Source organism: Giraffa tippelskirchi, chromosome 10 (assembly GCF_054371585.1).
Source record: "Giraffa tippelskirchi isolate mGirTip1 chromosome 10, T2T-mGirTip1v1.2.pri, whole genome shotgun sequence".
Taxonomy (NCBI): Eukaryota; Metazoa; Chordata; class Mammalia; order Artiodactyla; family Giraffidae; genus Giraffa; species Giraffa tippelskirchi.
This window is the reverse complement of record NC_137284.1, coordinates 11,816,150-11,835,585: the sequence shown is the minus strand read 5'-3', so window position 1 is coordinate 11,835,585 and position 19,436 is coordinate 11,816,150. Positions and strand designations below refer to the sequence as shown.

Here is a 19,436-nt window from a genome sequence, read left to right as displayed (position 1 = left end):
ATCAAATCCCTTATGACTACACAGTAGAAGTGAGAAATAGATTCAAGGGATTAGATCTGATAGACAAAGTGGCTGATGAACTATGGACAGAGGTTCATGACACTGTACAGGAGACAGGGATCAAGACCATACCAAAGAAAAAGAAATGCAAAAGGCAAAATGTCTGTCTGATGAGGCCTTACAAATAGCTGAGAAAAGAAGAGAAGTTAAAGGCAAAGGAGAAAAGGAAACATATACCCACTTGAATGCAGAGTTCCAAAGAATAACAAGGAGAGATAAGATAAGCCTTCCTCAGTGATCAGTGCAAAGTAATAGAGGAAAATAATAGAATGGGAAAGACTAGAGATCTCTTCAAGAATATTTGAGATACCAAGGGAACATTTCATGCAAAGATGAGCACAATAAAGGACAAAATCGTATGGTCTTAACAGAAGCAGAAGATATGCAGAAGAGGTGGCAAGAATACAAAGAAGAACTGTACAAAAAAGATCTTCATGAACCAGATAACCATGATGGTGTGATCACTCACCAGGGGTCAGACATCCTGGAATGTGAAGTCATGTGGGCCTTCGGAGGCATCATTACGAACAAACTAGTGGAGGTGATGGAACTACAGCTGAGCTATTTCAAATGCTAAATGATGATGCTTTGAGTGATGCACTCAATACGTCAGCAAATTTGGAAAACACAGCAGTGGCCACAGGACTGGAAAAGGTTAGTTTTCATTTCAATCCCAAAGAAAGGCAATGCCAAAGAATGTTCAAACTGCCGCACAACTGCACTCATCTCATACACAAGCAAAGTAATGCTCAAAATTCTCCAAGCCAGGCTTCAACAGTATGTGAACCGTGAACTTCCAGATGTTCAAGATGGTTTTAGAAAAGGCAGAGGAACCAGAGATCAAATTGCCAACATCTGTTGGATAATTGAAAAAGCAAGAGAGTTCCAGAAAAAACATCTAATGCTGCTTTATCGACTATACCAAAGCCTTTGACTGTGTGGATCACAATAAACTGTTGAAAATTCTTAAAAAGATGGGAATACCAGACTAACTGACCTGCCTCCTGAGAAATCTGTAGGCTGGTTAAGAAGCAACAGTTAGAACTGGACATGGAGCAACAGTGGTTCCAAATAGGGAAAAGAGTATGTCAAGGCTGTATATTGTCACCCTGCTTATTTAACTTATAAGCAGTGTACAAGATGATATGCTGGGCTGGATGAAGAACAAGGTGGCATTAAGACTGCAGGGAATAATATCAGAAACCTCAGATATGCAGACAACACCACTCTTATGGCAGAAAGTGAAGAGCAACTAAAGAGCACTTGTTTTCTTGGCACTAGACTGTCTCTTTTGGGGGTCATGGGAAAGCGATGTGCAGCAGCTAGAATACAGATGAAACCTCACTCACTGGCCTGCTGCTCACCTCCTGCTGTGGGGTCTGGTTCCTAATAGACCAAGGACTGGTACCGGTGTTTTGGACCCCTGCTAAATTGGGAGAGAGACAGTTATTTAGTCTTAAAAGACGATAACCAAGTACAACAGATGAGTACGTTCAACAGTCTGTGAAAAGACATCTGTTTTTTGAGAATCAAGAATGGACTGTATATTAGATGTTAATTTTATTTGGAACAAAGCACTGGTTTTTGTATCTAATGGCATTTCCCCCCAAATACTCATTATGTATATTTTGTGAAATGTTAACGTCTTCCCTAAAATACTTCAGGAAAAAAATGAATAAAGAGTAAAAAAAAAAAAAAAAGGAAATTAAGTGAGGGTCTGTCTGTCTTGATTTAAAACAGATTTGCATAGCTGCAATGGATTGAATTGTGCCCACCCCTGAATTCTGATGTTGAATCCTTGATTCCAGACTTGATGACATTAGGAGGTATTAGCTTTGGGAGGTGTCAGAATACATTTAACAGAAGGCTTCCTGTGTGCTGTTTTCAGTCTTGCATGAATTCTATGTTCCTTAACAGCACCTGAATACAGGTGCCAGAGAGCTGGCAAGCTGGCTTTCGGGGATAATAGAAATTCATGTATCTCATTCATATGGAAATTCCGTATGGTGAACAGCAGCCATTTACAAGTCTCCTCCTTTCTGATATGTAAAGTAACTGTTACAACTCCCTCTCTAGAAAATAATTCTAACCTCCGGCTTTCTAGATGACTTGTTAGACTTTTGATCCCTATCTCTGCTAAAAAGGGCTATCTGGTAAGAGAGCATACATATGCCCACAATATGTTGAATAAATGCCTTTGTTCCACCAGGGCACTGGTCACCGTGTCTTTCCTCATTTTCTCTCTCTCTCTCTCTCTCTCTCTCTCTCTCTCTCTCTCGTTCTCTTGCTCTCTCCCTCTCTCCGTTTCAGGCTGCTTCCAAGGAGCACAGGTGTCCACCGTGTCTACTTATTTGCCCGGGCTTTCAAGACCTCTTCGAGAGGGCGCCCTGAGCCTACGTAGACGGTGCTAGCTCTTTGTCCTAGAGTTATATTGGCATACTGTGTAAACCAGGGAATATCAGCCTCTTTTCTTCCTTCTTTTCTTATCGGTCGACTCTGTACCCCTAAGTTCCGGTGCATTAAAGGACCACAACAGGGAGGTACTAAGTTGACATGGGGTTTAGATGGTGGGGCCCCCATGATGGGATTAGCCCCTCCCTCTTTTTCTCTCTTCTCCCTCTTCCTCCTTCCCCTCCCACATCACATGCGACAACATAGCAAGAAGAGAACTGATGCAAGTCAAGAATGTCTTCACCAGGAACCCAATTATCCACCACCTGGATCTTGCATAGTCTCCAGTCTATGACAACCTGTGGGACTAAGAGTAGTTTCGTAGTTATTGATGCTGAAAGATGAAATACAGGGTTCATGACACTATTCTTTCTTGTATTTGGTATGTTTGAAATTGTTTTGTAATAAGAAGTTTACAAAATGTCCACTTTGAAGTTTCTGTCTTCAGTGATACACTGTGGAGCTCAAGATAGTTGACTCAGGCAGGCCCCCAGTGAGAGAGTGGTTGGAGAACCACCTGCTCATTTTTCCAACTCTTCTGTCATCTGAAGACTGTCCACCACACCCAACAACTCTACCCCCATCATTATCTGCATCTCTACTCTCCTGCTAAGCTGATTAGTCATCCAGCTGGAGATCTTGATGATTCAGGACAGCGTCTGGAGAAAGAAGGAACGTGGTCATTATTAGAAAGAATGAACTGGACAACCCCTCCTTGGTTTCCTCACCTTAGTGCCATCTGCAGGTAAGAAGCAGGGCTTGGGTAGGGAGGGAGCCACCAGTGGGGCTGTGAGGATATATACAAGGGAAGGGTGGAGGAGTTCACAACCTAGTCACCAAGAGGTGGGCAGGTTGCTCAGGACATATGAAGGAAGAAGCACTGGGAAAAGAATGGTGCCTACCAGAGGACCAGACCCACCTGGGTCTTCCGGTTAAACTTCTTGGAGGACACTTCCTTCCTGCTTGAATTCCTGCTCCAGACATGGAGGAGATAGAGGTGTACTCACTGCTAATGAGTCAAGGGGAGAGGGATAGCCTCCCCCAGGGGCCCTTTGATTCTACGCTAATTGTGGGCATCATCCCAAGCCAGACAACAACATGGCAGTTCATCCAAAAGATGACCTATTCAAAAAAGTATTTAAAATACTATGAAATTTATCCAAGAATCTTCTTGCATCTTGTTTCTAGAATTCTTTAAGGAGAGCTGATTCATCAGCCCAATGTGGGTTTCTGCTGAGGAATCTACAACCTTCCCGTTGAATGACTGCTGACTTTTAACTGCCTGATCTCAATGCACAGAACCAAAGTGCAGAAAATTCCAAGGGGCAAGGCCTCATAGGTCCTCTGTGTCACAGCAGCTGTGTTCAAGTGATGTACCACTCCCTGTTCTTAGCTCAAGATCCAGGGACATTAGCAGGCAGTCATGGACCCCTGCCAACCAGATGCAGCCTCAGCATCCTCGGCAACATGCACCTCTGAGCCACTTGTCCACTGATTGCCATTGAGCTTCAGTCTGGAACAAGTGTTCTGGAGCAAGTCCAGTCTCCCTCATCCAAGAGGTGGGAAACCAAACCCTGGGGTGTATGACTCACTGTAAGGCAGCAGGTGGGTTGGGGAAGCACTGGGACCCAGGTACTCTTGTTGTCAGGATGGGAGAGCTCCAGGAAGGGAAATATCAGAGAAAACTCAACTGCATCCACTGCTGGGCAGTTCTCAGATGTCTGCAGGCAACAGAGTGAAAGTTCCTTTTACCTTAACCCACAAGTCTGGCTCTGATTCTATCAGCAGATCTGTCTTCTTGTAGTAGCAGGACTGTAATATTGGGAGCTGGCTCTGCTGGGTTCTGGTCACAGTAGGGGCAGCCCCAGCTGAAGTGGCCCCAGGAGGCAGTCATGCAGGTGGTGCCTGACTCACTCCCAGCTCAGCGGGCCCAGAGCTCCCACTCCTCATTCATGCAACACGGACCCTTGGGAGAGTGGGTCACATGGGCCTGGGTTCACACAAATGAGTATTTTCTGCTCAGAACTCTGGCAACTTAGATACAGTGTCTTACACTTTCTTCAGGGAACCCTTGGCTGAGCAAGAATTGGGGGGCTGTGACTAGCCTGGAGTCAAGGGATGTGTTCCTTCTTTTGATGCTCAAAAAAGACCTTGGAGCTTTGAAGGCCTTGAGACGGGTTGAACCAGTCATGTTCTTTGGGGACTTTGATATATGGCTCTGGTTGGAGAAAAAAGACCAACACAAAATGTAAGCCTTGGCATCTCTGGGTGCCACTGATGGTGAGTTGAGTTCCAGCCACTAGTCTTCAGAGTCAGGCACTAATGTTAGTCACAGGCCACCTTTGGAGAAGGAATAGAGGAAAGACACTTTGGGCAGAGAACAGCGTGGTCAGGGAGCCATGGGATCACACAAGGCAAGATGAGAAAAGAACGATACTTCTTTCTTTGCTCTATTTGTTCCCTGGAGTTTCCACCCCTGAGGACAAGCACATATAAATAGTCAGAGTCACTACTGGTGCCTCTGGCACATGATTCCCCTGGTGGTAAACAGTTTGTGTCCACGATCCTGAACGAAGACCTGACTCAGCCCTGTGACAGCCAAGGTCTCCCTTCTGGGGAGGATGAGATGGTTCATTGCTGGTAACTCACAAGTGAAGTATGTAATGAGGTCCTGATGAGGGACCTGTGGCCATCTTCCAAGCATGAAGGGAAGATGGAGGTGGAACTGTAGCCCTTTATTAAGCTTGGTTACCTTCGGCCTTTGCAGTGGTTATTTCCTGCATCTAGAATGTTCTCCCAACTTTCTGCATGGCTGGCTCCTTCTCAACATTTAGCATCATCTCAAATGAGTCTCTTTCAGGCTTTCCTTCCCCGGCCACTTCACTCTCACAAGCACAGAGCCTGATCCATCAAAGAACCCATAGAACATGACTGTGCTTCCCTCTTTCAAATACAGCCTTATAGTTAGCAAAGTGGAAAGGTGGGAGACCAACTCCCGGTTCTACCACCGAGATGGGGTAGAGATGCACCAGGGGTAGACCTGATGGCATCCCTGACTGATGTCCTGTTCCTCACCATTAAAACTTTCCTTGCCTCTGATGCCACCTGGGGTGCAATCAGAGTAACCTTCAGGAATGCCTCCCACCTGAGTGCCTGTGCATGACCCTGAATATTTTCCTGACCACAATAAGACTGGTATGAACATAAAATTGAGATGTGCCTTCCAAGCATCACCACACCAGCATAAGTGATAGCAAAAGAGATGGTGAAGGGCTGGCCAGTGAGTAAAAAGTGTTTTGTCCTCGAGTTATTAGGGCCAGTCCTTCCAGTTCATTCCCACAGATTCCACAGAAAGAATATCTAAGGAGTTTGGGACCCAAATAACAGTATGCAGTAGCAGCATAGATCACAAGTCCCTTGAAAGTCTATGATCCAACAAACTAGGTTAGTAATTCTAATTCCCAAGAAGTTATGAAATGGTCAAAGAGACTGGAAACTTTGACTGAGAAAGGAGAGTTTGGTCCACCTGCTTTGCCCGTTTCTGGTAGGTCCCCGAAGGAGACATTGGATGCCTCTTGGCATTGGCAGGTCGCTATAAACCCCCGACAGGTTTCTGCCATAAGCCGTATGAGGTCACCATGAAACCGCAGAGCAGGGCTCCCCACTTGCTTCGTGCAGGGAGTGTCATTCATTCACACAAGCACACCGTAGAGTTAATAAAGTACAGCAGAAAACGTGTTTGCTAGGACAACAAAGAACCAGAGCTCCAATCTTCCTTACCTTGTCCTGGACGAGCCCCCAAGATGAAAGGTTTTTGCTGAACCATGAAAGACACTGGGATTCTTGGCCTCGGAGGAGAAGAATTGAATCCGGGACCAGAGATGAGGCTCGATCGCTCAGAGCTTTTGTGTAATAAAGTTTTATTAAAGTATAAAAGAGATAGAGAAAACTTCTGACACAGACATCAGAAGGGGGCAGAAGTAATACTCGCCTGCTAGTCTTGAACTGGATGTTATATAGTTACTAGCAGTCTGTTAATAAAAGAAAGTAATGTGTCAAAACTCAGAGAATGGGACCAGGCCCCTCACCCACAAGGTGCATTTTGAGATAATCTTGGCACCAGGTGAGTCATTATGGGCCATAAAACGATTGACTTGAATCTCGTATAAAGGCAGATTATCATACAAGTAGTTTCATTTACATGGATTAGGAGAACAATGTATGAGGATAACATACTGGTTTGTCAAGTCAGTTCTGAGCCTTTAGGTGAAACCAGTCGAAGACAGTCTAGGGTGGGGGGACAATAAAGAACCCTCTTAGTATGACAGAACTCACCCAGAACCCCTGGAGCAGAAGCCCACTGCCAGTGGGCTCTTCATCTGAGATGTGATGATTAGAATATTTTCATTACCCCTTATAATCCATCTGATTGAGGAGGAGGAGATGGAGTTGGTGGTGGAAGAGTCATAAACTCTTTCATGGTCTAGACCATCCCCTAGCCACTATCTTTGAGGCTACATCTACCCAGCTCCAGTCATGTGGTTCTGCATGAAATTGACAATCATGATTGCTGCTGGGTCAGGACTATATGACCATGTAAAGCCACACATAGGACCCCATGGCCCTGCCAGGATGGTCGGCCTCCAGCTGGACATGTGATCTGAGGTGGGCCATTCAGAGCACTCCCTTGAACCATGATGTCTCTGAGCTTCTTTCCTTACAGGTTAGATGCCTTAGGGATATAAAACCCTAGGGCAGGTAGCTTTGGACTCCCTCACTAGGTACAGAAGCCTTAAGGAACAAAGCTGTCAGGCTAAGACAATGAAGAGAGCGGGGAAAGAGTGAGGATGAGAAAGAGAAAACTGATGACTTCTGATTTCTTGGGTCCCGTCACTGAGATCTTTGGATCTGCTCTGGTTCCTGTGTCCCAGATGCCCAGAATCCTTCCAATAAGTCCCCCCTTTCCTTGAAGCCAGTTGGAGTTGGGACCTTTCATTCATGATTCAGACTTGGTACCAGATTCTTCCTGATCATTATGCCCATCCCAGACCCAAACAGAGGCACCGATTTGTTTTAAAACCATTAAGAGTGAAACCTTTTATTCTTTACAGAGAATAGGGTTTTCAGAGCACCAAACACAGTTCACCAGCATCCCTGGACAGGAGTTCCCTAAGTGTGAGCAAGTGTGTTTTAGGAGCAGCCTGATTAATTCCTGAACCAGTCCAAGCATTTACACTGCCTGAGCCAGGCCAATTCTGTCATTTCCTCGATCATAAACAGAGAAATACAGCCTCAGGAAGACGTCACCCAGGATCCAGGTCTCTGAGTCGTTATCTTCCTCTGTGCCTCCTTGAAAGGTGCTAAAGCAGTGGCCTCGAGAATCCTGGGGGAGTCAGAGAAACACACCAGTCAGCCTGAGCCCTTACCTGCAACGGCCCTCAATATCCAGACCTGACACACTTCTTGGTTTTATTTCCCTCTTTTGGTAAAGTATCAGGTGATTTTCTCAGCAGCTGGGGATGTGAGGGTTCATCCAAAAACGAAAAGGGCCAAGACATATGGTTGCCTTACAGCAAGGGAGTTGAGGATGGAAAGATGGGAAATTTGGGATTATCAGAAGCAAAGCAATATGCAGAGGACTGATAAACAACAAAGTCCTAGTGTATAGCACAAGGAACTATATTCAATATCCATTGAGGAACCGTAATGAAAAGAATAAGAAAAAGAATATATATTTTTGTATGTGTGTAACTGAGTCAGTTTGCTGTGCAACAGAACTTAAGGCAACACTGAAGATCAGCCATATTTCAATACAATTTTTTAGAAAACAACAAGGGTGCCCCATAGTCCTCCTCACACTCTCTGTTTCTTTCTTTCTGAATCCTGGTCCTTGTTTTCTCTGAGGAGAATGCCGGTTCTTCTCCTGCATTCCCACAATCTTTTTTTTTTTTAAACTTTTAATTTTGTTTTGGAGTACAGCCAATTAACAATATCTTGAGTTTCAGGTGGACAGTCAAGGGACTCAGTCATACGTATCCATGTATTCTTGTCCCATAGACCCCCCTCCCATCCAGGCTGCCACATAACATTGAGCAGAGTTCCCTGTATTACTCAGTAGCTTGTTGTTTGTTATCCATCTTAAATACATTCATAGCAGCGCTCACAACATATTCTTTAAGACTTCACTCAGGCCCTCTGGGGAGATTCCTTGGACCCACCCTCACCCTTTTTGGCCACTCCAGGCTTGGATGTATTACTCTGATGCTCCACCCCTCCGGTTGGTCCGTAGCCCTCATCACCACCAATCTGTCCCCAGTGCCCATGTGAGAGGACCTTGGGATGCCATTTCCATGGAATCCTGTGCAAATTAGCCTAGACCCAAGCAGGTCTCCTTATGGCTCCATGAACTGGGGGGTTAGAATTGCTGAAATTCCCTCTCTTCCTCAAAGCCTTCTTTGAGCCCATCAGCCTGCTTTGAACTCCCATTGGGAGCTGACATGAAGCTATCATCCTGTGCTGGGGCTGAGCAGTCACTGTGCACCCTTTATTCACCTTAGCATCCAACTTTCCCACTGCGGGGACTTGTACTCTAACTCACAGAGAGGGAACTGGGCTTAGCAAGGGGATGTTGCAGCCAAGAACTAGAGTAACCAAGTAACTTATCATTCAAACCAGGAAAACATTGAGAAGGGAAGGGAGACTGTTAATTTATGCTGGGACAGCACACTGGGACTGTCCCCAGCCATTCTCCTTGTCGCATGGCTTATTTCAGGAACTGACAGAACTGATTTTCATGTTCATACATCTGAGGGCTCTGACTGAATTGAAGCTCTTTGAGGACTGAGGACCTTAGTGTTCCCCTTTCCTTGTGACTCCCACCATGCCAGCATCAGGTGGTGTCTCCACATTTATTTCAGGATGATCAGTGTCCCAGACTACCCTTTACTCTCAAGTGGTTGGATTTGTGGGAAGCTCTGGCCCAGCCGGAGAAGGCAATGGCACCCCACTCCAGTACTCTTGCCTGGAAAATCCCATGGACGGAGGAGCCTGGTAGGCTACAGTCCATGGGGTCACTAAGAGTCGGACGACTGAGCGACTTCACTTTCACTTTTCCCTTGCATGCACTGGAGAAGGAAACGGCAACCCACTCCAGTATTCTTGCCTGGAGAATCCCAGGGACGGCGGAGCCTGGTGGGCTGCCGTCAATAGGGTCGCACAGAGTGGGACACCACTGAAGCGACTTAGCAGCTGGCCCAGCCACAGGGGGCTCAGCAGCACCTGCAGTGGTGTGACATGGCTGAAGAGGGCGCCCTCCTCCCAGCAGCAGCCCAAGGATTCCTGCAAGTTCCAGTTTGAGAACCAACCCTCAGGGTTGTCTCCTCACCTTGAGGATGTAGGCTCGAGCTGGCACTGGGTACTTCATGCCGTTGATAGTGAAGATAAGAGAGGGCAGGGTGTTGATGGTAAAACATGAAACATAGTGCTGTTAGAGAGAGAGGGAGAGAGGTTAGCCCTGGAGATCCTTGTTGTGTGGGGAGACTGGGAGTGACCTTGGGGCATGACCCTTCACCTTGGAACCCCGTGGCGTGGCCCCGATGAGCTTCTGGATGTTATTGACCAGTCTTGTTGGGCCAACGATCAGTGATGTCCCAGTGTCCACAATGGCATGACATCCACGAGAACAAGCAATAACCTTTCTTTTCATGGAGATGCTGAGACATCAGGACAAAGCAGGTGTCAAGGTTACTCTGAATCTCCCCAGAACTGCCCCCTCCCTGACTGTCTGTTTCCTGAACATCTCTTCATCTCTTGCCCTGACTTTTCCTTTGCTCTGATCACAGCACCTTTCTTGACATCCTTGAATGCAGTACTTGAATACACCAGGCTCTTTTGTACCTTGACTCAAGTTGGTCTTCCTTCCTGGAAGACCCTCCTCCCCTTTGAGTAGCTAATTTCTTCTCATCTTCTAGATTCCAGCTTAACTCTCATGGTTTCCTGGAAGTCTTTCTCCCAGTGTGTACCAGTCTCCTGTCTTGGTCACGCTCTGTAAACCCTTCTTCATGTCTAGCATGTACCAAAGTGACAATTCACTATGTGACTGAGTCATTTCTTTGACATCTGCCTTCTTAGATTTGAGGGAAAATTTTATTCTCATTGCCTCACTAAAGTGCCTGGCACACAGTGGATGCACAATGTTTGTCTGTTAAATGAGTGAATGAAGACTGTGAAAATAATGAATGAGGAACATCCAGAGAGCTGTATCCAGTGTGAAACAAAAACGGGTCAAACACAGAGTGAAAATGGAGGTTCCCAGGGCAGCAGATTCTCATAGGGGTGGGGAAAACCGGCTGCCCTGGGAGAGGGTGTCTCCAAACACTTTTCACTCACCCAGCTCACACATTGAGGACCTGGCCAGGTGATACCTGAGTAGCCCAGGGGACCTCCAAAGGACAGGTCAGCATTTGTCTGAGGGTATTACACAGAATCCCATCAATTATTGCCCCTTGTTCTCAAGTCATTTCTGGATCCCACCTTCCTGATTCTCTCAGTTACAGCACCTGCTGCACTGTGTGCCCGGGGGTAGGCAACAGGTAGCTATGGTTTTGTGGGGTGTCTTTTATTATGAGTCGCTTTCAGGTCTGAAGACCGTGGCCAGCCTCTCTCCACTGCTGGCTAGTTTCTCCCTAAAGAGACCAGTTTTCCGCATTTGTTCAGGACTTTCCCTGTTTTTAAACTGACATTTATACGTACTGAAAACTTCCTTGGTCCCATGTAGCTCTGGACAATTGGTCATCTTATCATAACTCTGTTCAGGCTGAGGAAATTCTCCTAATCCTCTTTTCACTCCATTGTAGGTCCTCTAACCATGCTCCCCACCTCACACTCGGGGATCCAGTCCTCTCCCAGCTGCACAGGCCTTTCTGGACCCTGTGAAGGACCTTGGTCAAAGCCCTGGTCAGGAAGCCTGGGGTGACTATGGATCCACAGATGGTTTGTGTATCTCTGTGTGTGTGTGTTTATTTGTGTGTGTATTCCTAGGTGGCTCTGTGTGTGTGCTTGTGTGTCTCTGACTGGCTATACATGTTTATCTGTGCCTGTGTGTGTTTTTATGTGCCATCTATGTGTTGATAAGTGCTTGCTTGTGTGTTTGCATGTGCCTTGTGTCTGAGGGCAGGAGGAGAAGTGGACTACGGAGGATGAGATGGTTGGTTGGCATCACTGACTCAATGGACGTGAGTTTCAGTGGACTTTGGGAGTTGGTGATGGACAGGGAGGCCTGGTGTGCTGCGGTTCATGGGGTCACAAAAAGTCGGACATGCCTGAGTGACTGAACTGACTGACTGACTGTCTGCATGTGTTGTTGTGGGTGGTGTATATGTCCGTTGACTGTATTTCTGCCAGTACATTTGTGTGTGTCTACCTGTGTCTGTGTACAGATGTAGGAGCATCACTTGAGGTGACCTTCAGGGGGAGAGGCTTACCGGTCCATGTTTACACACCAGTCACCTGCTTGGGTCAATGGTATCCAGTTGAGCTCTCCCTTATAGTAGCCTTTGTCCACACCACCAAACATCACCACACTGTTCTTCCCCCTGCATCTGTAGAGAGAAGGGGATTTTTGGAGGACAGTAACAACAGCACTGTCAGGGCTGTGCTTGTCCACTCATCAAGGCCCTAATAAGCTCCCGATTTACAGATGCAGAGATTGAGCCCAGGAGGGATTGAGAACCTGGTTGAGGCCAGTAACTGGCTAATGAGTAGCACAGAGGTTAGAAGCTGAGTCACCTGGCCGGGCTCCACCCACCCAGGCATCTGAAGAGGCCCTGGACCTCCTGAGACCTGAGTGCTCAGATATACCCTCAGAGGACAGTGTGCTGAAGGGTTTTGGCCTTCCGCTTGTCCAACTTGTCATTTTTCAAAAAAATCAAGGACTGAAAGCACTAAGGGTATGGCTTCTGGTCACCCAGGCTTGGCTTCACTTGCCTGTGACCTGTGCTACCCATAGGGCCCCAAGTCACAGTTCCCACCTCTACTATCCCTGTCTTGAAATTCCCCATACTCATTGAACAAGAGCTCCCACACTTTGATTTTTCACTGGCTCTTGAAAATTGGGTAGCTGGTGCTGGGTTCCCAGTGAACTGTTAGTGAGGAAGAAAAGGTTTCTGCCATTCCTCTCCTTCCTTCCATATCAAATCCATCAGCAAATCCTGTTGCCTTTTCCTCCAACTTGTATCCTGACATCTTCCATTGGTCTTCCCCTTTCCTCACCCCTAGACAAAGCCACTGCTTTTGAGCCCAGGAGCTTGGTTGTGTTCCAATAAAACTTTATTTATAAAAGCCACTTATGAAGCCAGGTAAGGCCCTGGGGCCATAGTTATCCTGGGTTAGTTTATCTCTCAGGAAATTTCTGTATCAAGTGTGCTATAATTTTCATGCAATGGAAAGCATCTTACAGTTCATTTGGTGAGAGGGTTGTCCAGCTCAGACTTACTTGCTCAGGTAGAAGGCAAAGACAGGCTCAGAAATGGCACCTTGCTTCTTCAGGTTGTCAAAGATGGGAATGGTTCCTATGATGGACATGTTGGGGTAGTTCAAGCCCAGGATGCCATCAAAGGGTGTATTATCAAACTTGTTTAGCTCCAAGCTTAGCCCAAATGGCTGGTCAGTGCTAACCAGGTCCCCAATCTGTGGAGAGAAGAGTATTCCCACATAAAGATTTAGTAAGTGGGGCAGAGACTAGGCTGGGGTGTATTGCTATTAGATCCTCAGAGAAGAACTGAGGCTAATCTGTGTCTTCAGTGGACCTCAGATGGTTAGACCAAGATGGGAGGGAAATTTGGGTTCCATTTATGTGGGGCTGTGGATTTTAAAACATCTGCTCCTCTGTCAAATTCACCTCAAGCCTTCTGTCCAGGTGGGGCAACCAAAAGACTCAGGTCAAGACCTGGTGGTCCTCGCTTCAGGACAAAAAGAATAGAGAGCAGGAGAGCCTTCTATTGGTATCACTAGGACTGATGACAGAAATGGACTGAATTGATTGCAATGTATTTTGGATGCTGCATCTGCCCAGGATGGCAGAAGCCAATTACACAATGTTGCTGGCAGGGTTCTTATGAAATTACCTCCTGGGAAATACACTTTGGGGATATGTGTGTCTTTGTGTGAGTGTGTATGAATGAGAGAGAGAGTAAAAGAGGGAGGGGAACTACTGAGGTAATTTAGGGGAGGCAGGCTGAAGGTTTTTTTCAGACTCTCAAAGGCCCCTGGAGTGAGAAACCATTTATGAGGCCCCACAACATCTCTGGCTTCCTTCTTTCCCAGCTTGGATATCTGAAGTGCTTGACTGCCCCCAGGGTCCCCAGATTAGGTTTATCCTGTCCCCAAACATCTTATACCAGCTTCAGTCCTGACAAGCCAGTCCAGCTCCACCACTTACCACATGTGTGACCTCAGCAAGGCCCTTGCTGTTTGCACCTCAGTTTCCTCATCTGTATTACGAGCTTATCAAAGTACCTGCTCTGTGGGGTTGTTGCAGGATTAAAGAAGTTATTATCATGAAAGTGCCTGGAACACTCAGAGAATATAAAAGTGGGTGCTATTTTCCCCCTTCTTCTTGCTCCCATCAAAATGAGCCTTGAGCTGCTCATGGACAGTGGAGCTGCAAGTCCACACCTCAAGGCACTCTCTGGGTTAGCTAATCTGGGAGTTTGTGTGTCACCACGGGCTCTGTCTCCCCAGGGACAGGATCCTGAGGGTAAGATGGCCAATATCTATGGGAGTTGGGAAAGGATGGGTTCTGCCAGCTGGTCCTGCAACTGTTTTGTAAGCAGTGGTCACTCCATAGTCAGTCCTGACTCAGCTTCTGTTTCCACATTACCCTAACGGTGTCATAAGCAAGAAATCCCTTCATTGTCCCAGTTCCATAGATGATGCTGAAGGGCATGTTCGTATCCCGATAGGTGGAAGACTCATAATATTTGAAGGTATTGCGTGTATCTGCAGACACAAGAGATGAGGCTCAGACAGGTGCCAAAGGTGGAGAAAAGGGTGTCAGGGAAGTAAAAGATGGATGGATTGGGAGGTGTTGTACTCACAACAGGATGGACTGCTGCAAAAGATGGAGGGCACCCACAAGTCAGATGAGCCTGTATCAAAGATGACCCGAAACTCCTGAGGGGGTGTTCCAATGGTGATGTTACCCACATAGGACAACTATGGGGGGCAAAAGGGGTTGGTTAGTGCGGACTTGGCTCCCTTTGATTCCACCTGCTGCCTCCCTTTGGGTGTCACATGTCTCCTGAGATCACTTTCCAACCACAGTGCAGCTCACAGCCTTAGCTCACAGAGGTGCCTGCATTTGATTTTTTTCCTGTGCTATGCGGCATATGGGATATTAGCTGTTTGACCAGGCTTTGAAGCAGTACCTCCTGCATTGGAAGCCCAGAGTAATAAGCACTCGACCCCATGAAGTCCTCGTACTTTCATTTGAGAAGCTCTCTAGTCTCCTCTTCAAACCCAGCCTGAGCACCTCCTTCCCCAGAAGGTCCACCTTGATCAACCTCAGCTGCTCTCTCTAAACTCAGACCACGTCCAATCAACACCACACAGGTGACCTTTTCATTTGACATGTATTTACTCTTTGCCTATTTCTCACGCTGGCCTGGGCATTCCTGAAGACAAAATGAGTCCTTAAAAAAAACTCTAATAATAATAACCACCGTGTTAGGTTCTTATGGCCTTACACAGATTAGGGGTTTAGTAACTCTACTGAACAATTTTACTACACGACATACTGCTCTTATTGTTGCACCCGTTAAAGCTGAATTCCTCTGCCTGGGAATTCACAATTGCTTTGCAGTTGGCTTTATCTTTTGATCAGAGATGTCTCATCCTTCATCAGCAACTGAATGGCTCACTTAATTCAGAAAGAACAGTCTCTCTCAAACTAATGACATATCTTTGAGACAGAAATGGATGTTTACCTGCCACCTGGTAATGCTGGGCCCAGTCACCACAGATCAAGAGTTGAGGATGAGAGTGTCTTCTCTTCTGAATGGAGTCCCTGTTCCCCAGTGTCCCTGCCTTCTTCAGGAGCCCCAGCCCCAACATCTGACCTGCCACCTCCAGATGAGACCCAGTACTAGGCCCTAGACCACAAGGGGACACTGTGGAGTGCCATCCTCCCAACACACTCACATCAAGGAAGTTCCTCATGGGTACAGAAGTGATGTTTGAATTATGAGTAGAAATCTGGGACATTCTATAAGCGTGTTCCTCCAGGAAATTGTTCAGCAAGTTTTTTTCACGGAGGATTTCTCGCATGGTCTTCACCTTCATTAGAGGTATTCTTTTACCAAGCATTGGGGAAAGAAAACAAAGGAGAAGCAACAATTTGCTGTCAGTTTTAAGGTATAATTGTCATTGTAATGGCACTGTGTATTTTCCAGGCATTTTTATGAGTCACCTTATTTTCAGAATTTTATGCGTATACCATGGCAAAGACATATGGTTGAATACATGTTCTGTTCTGTAATCTTGGGTAAGCCATATGACCATGTGGGTGTCTTAGTTTCCCTCTCGGTAAGAAGGTGGAATGTAATAAACCCTACCCTCCAAAGAGAATATTTTGGGGATAACTGAGGTAATTAATATCACGTACCTGATAAATAGGAAATCTCAACAATGACAGCGTTGCTGTTGCCATCCCAATATATCCTTCTCAAGATGCTCAGGGAGGGAGACAGAAGGGGGATTCTTACCTTCTTTTTACAGGGGAGGAATTTGAAATGCAGGAAGTTTGTAAGTTGGCTGTGATCACACTGCTTGTCAGATGTAAGCAGTATATAAATGGCTCTCCCAATTTTTCTCCAAGTTGAAAGTGAAGAGAGGGTTGAAAGAAGAATCCAGGAGATAAGGAACAATTTAGGAAGATTAAGAGGCTCGAGAAGCAAGGAAGAGTCAAAACTGAAAAATTAAAAGCAAAGAAAAACAATACACCGAGATCTGCACTCACAGAGACTTCCAAAGAGATGGAGACATAAGTGAGAGAGATACACAGATGCAGACATAAACATATACACACTGAAGTAGAGAGAGACCAGAGAAGAGATCTAGAAAAAACTGTAGAAAACTGCTATTCCTAGGACCACACCTATCTCTGCATAGGCTATGAACTGAACAATTGCAAGGAGTTCCATTTCAATAGGTCATGACATGATGAGGCCCCAGGAGTTGTGCAACCATGCAAACCTACACAAGACCCTTGAGACCCACAGTTCCTATAGCAAGGTACTTATCAGTAAATAGGAGTTGAACTTTAAGACTCTCATGAATGATTATATTCCCTTCTAACTCTGATGGGTGGAAGAATAATCAGACGAAAAGAAGCATCACAGAAAGGAAGATAACACCACTTACAGTCCCCATACTTACATGACTATGCACTCTGAGAGGGACACCAGCCCAAGGAGCCAAAGCCACTTCATGCTTCTTTCCTGGCTTCAAGTACTCAGGGAAGCTTCAGTTGGTAGCATGCAGTGGTGACCAGGAGCTTCTAGTGATATATGCTCTGACCTGCCCAAATTGTCCCCTTTAGGCACTAATGGATCTGATAACAATATAAACTTTTCAAAAATCTTTACCTCCATCAGTGACCTTGGGGAGTGGACTTTGAAAATCCTCCAAAAATAGAGAATTCTACTGTAATATCTTTCTTGGGGCTTGGCTTGAAAAACAAACTGAGGTGCATGGACATCTAAGAGCATGGAGAATCTTGCCAAACTGCTAAGAATATCATAAAAATGGATGCTAGGGGCCATGTTAGACATTCATGATCTCATGTGGTCTTCCTAGCCACTTTATGAGATATGCATTGCTGTCCTCATTGGAGAGGAGATTGCTAGCAAGAAAAGAGGTCAAATGACAGTGTGACGACTTCAGGCGTAGACCAGGGACATACAAGTGGCTTTAGGTAGTGGGTCTAATGGCAGAAATCTGGGGCACCTATGATGTCAGTCTGCATCAAAGATTTAGGATATAGCAGTATTTCAATTGCATGGTTTCAGTATTGGCAGAAATGTCATATGTATCCACAGTATACTTAACATCCAACAAACCTACAAGAAGACCTGTGTGCTGGGGTCTGTGTTAGATGCTGCAAAGTCAAAGTTATCAAGACACAAGTGATCCTTATCTTCTGCGAGCTAGCAGTCAAGGGCAGTTCTCACAAATCCATGGCGCAGGAGGCAAGAGAAATGATACAAGGACTAGGCGGCCATGCTGGACACTGAACTGCCCAGGCTTTACTGCTGGAAGCAGCCTCTTCTCTGCTCCAAGCATGTTGGAAGCCGGCCAGTTGGCTATGTTTTCAAGAGATGTCAGAATTCTGGATATTTATGTAAAATCTCCTGATTTTAATGTTAGCAGCTAACTATTTTTTTTTCCCAGAGAATGTAGTGGAAGCCAAATCTCCAGCACAGTGCCCTGGATTCAGCCTTCAGTCTGCACAGGTTTTTTTTTTCTGGCCTAGAGGTGGGAGTGCAGTGGGGACAGAGAGGGATTTAATTCAAGTTGGTTGATATAAAAAGAGACTGAATGCATATTAAACATGTTTGTTTCCTTTCTATTTATAAAGTAAGATCACCGGGGACATTTAAACTAACTAATTTAATATTGTCCAATTTGCTGAAGATAAATGGATATACTTTCCTTAAAATTTCACAGTAGGGTCCATGCCTTGAAACATTTGTCTGCCAAGCAAACATACAAAGAAATAATTTTGAAATGTCTTATCAATCCAAGAAAACAACTCAAAGCTCCCACTCAGCCTGAGTTGAATAAGGCTACTTATTAAACTGTTACTGCAGACAAAGTAAAGATGATCATGTTTTATGGCTCCTTCCTGGACTCCCGGGGCCTATTCCTGCATTAGACCTATCCAGGCCTGTCCCTTGGGTACAACAGGAGCCTATCGTGGTCACCAGGTATGTATAGATGGGGCATTGTGTCTTAACGCTCATTTTTGCACATTGTTTAAATTCAGTTTTGGTGGCTAAATCCCAACAGGGGGAATATGACATCATCTGACAACTGACACACACACATGTCCTTTAACTCACCAATTCTACATCTAGCGGTCTATCCAAATGATACACTGGTGAAAATATGAAAAATCACCTGCACAAGCTATCTAGTTCACATTGCTTTTAAAGGAAAATATCAGCAAGATTCCAGTAGTGACAATCCACAGGAGCATGTGCAATAAGGCACAGGACTTCCCCACAACTAAGTATAATGTGGCTGGTGGGAGGAGTCGAATGGGTGACATTTTCAGTGTGCACTGTGTATTTAGTTTTTAAAAGAAGAAGTTTCAAAAAAGTTCTAGTTTGCTGCTTCTACATGCACATATATGTTTATTTTCATTTAGAAAGAGTAGAAGAACTAGTCAAAAACTACTAAAATGTAATTTATGGGTGAGGGACAAGGAAGTGAGATACATATTGTTTTATACCAAAAGAAAATAAGGAAAGAAATCTGAAACCATATTCAACAACTTATTGTTGCTGATATTATGTCTGTTCTTGTGACAGTATTATATATATGTTACAGGTTAAAGCAAGTCAGTAATTAAAGTTAATGTTGTTCTGAAGTTAGATTTTCAGTGGTTAGAGAAATGAGGTTCACACATGACATAAAGAAGTTTAATTAAAACCCTGGTGTATTAAATCTTGAACTGAAAGCATAAGTTGGTACCAACCAATTATATTCCTCTTTAATTTTTTTAAGGAAAATCTGTACTTCCTGCTCTGAACACTGTAGAGCCTAGAAGCAATGACAGCTTGATAACACTGACTATCCTGAGGTTTAACATGTAGCCTCTAGATGCATTTCCCACCAGGCAATCCATGTATTCTTAAAGAGATGAC

General features: G+C 45.3%; 1 protein-coding gene across 1 annotated transcript; it reads right to left on the bottom strand.

The window, feature by feature from the left end:
• Positions 1 to 7,741: 7,741 nt before the first annotated feature.
• LOC145524715 (pregnancy-associated glycoprotein 1-like) lies at positions 7,742 to 17,045 on the bottom strand. The gene is given in 9 exon segments (XM_081537456.1): positions 7,742 to 7,894; positions 9,896 to 9,994; positions 10,082 to 10,223; positions 11,994 to 12,110; positions 13,004 to 13,197; positions 14,390 to 14,508; positions 14,607 to 14,724; positions 15,709 to 15,859; positions 16,945 to 17,045. Coding segments are annotated over 9 exon segments (1,194 nt in total).
• Positions 17,046 to 19,436: the final 2,391 nt, after the last annotated feature.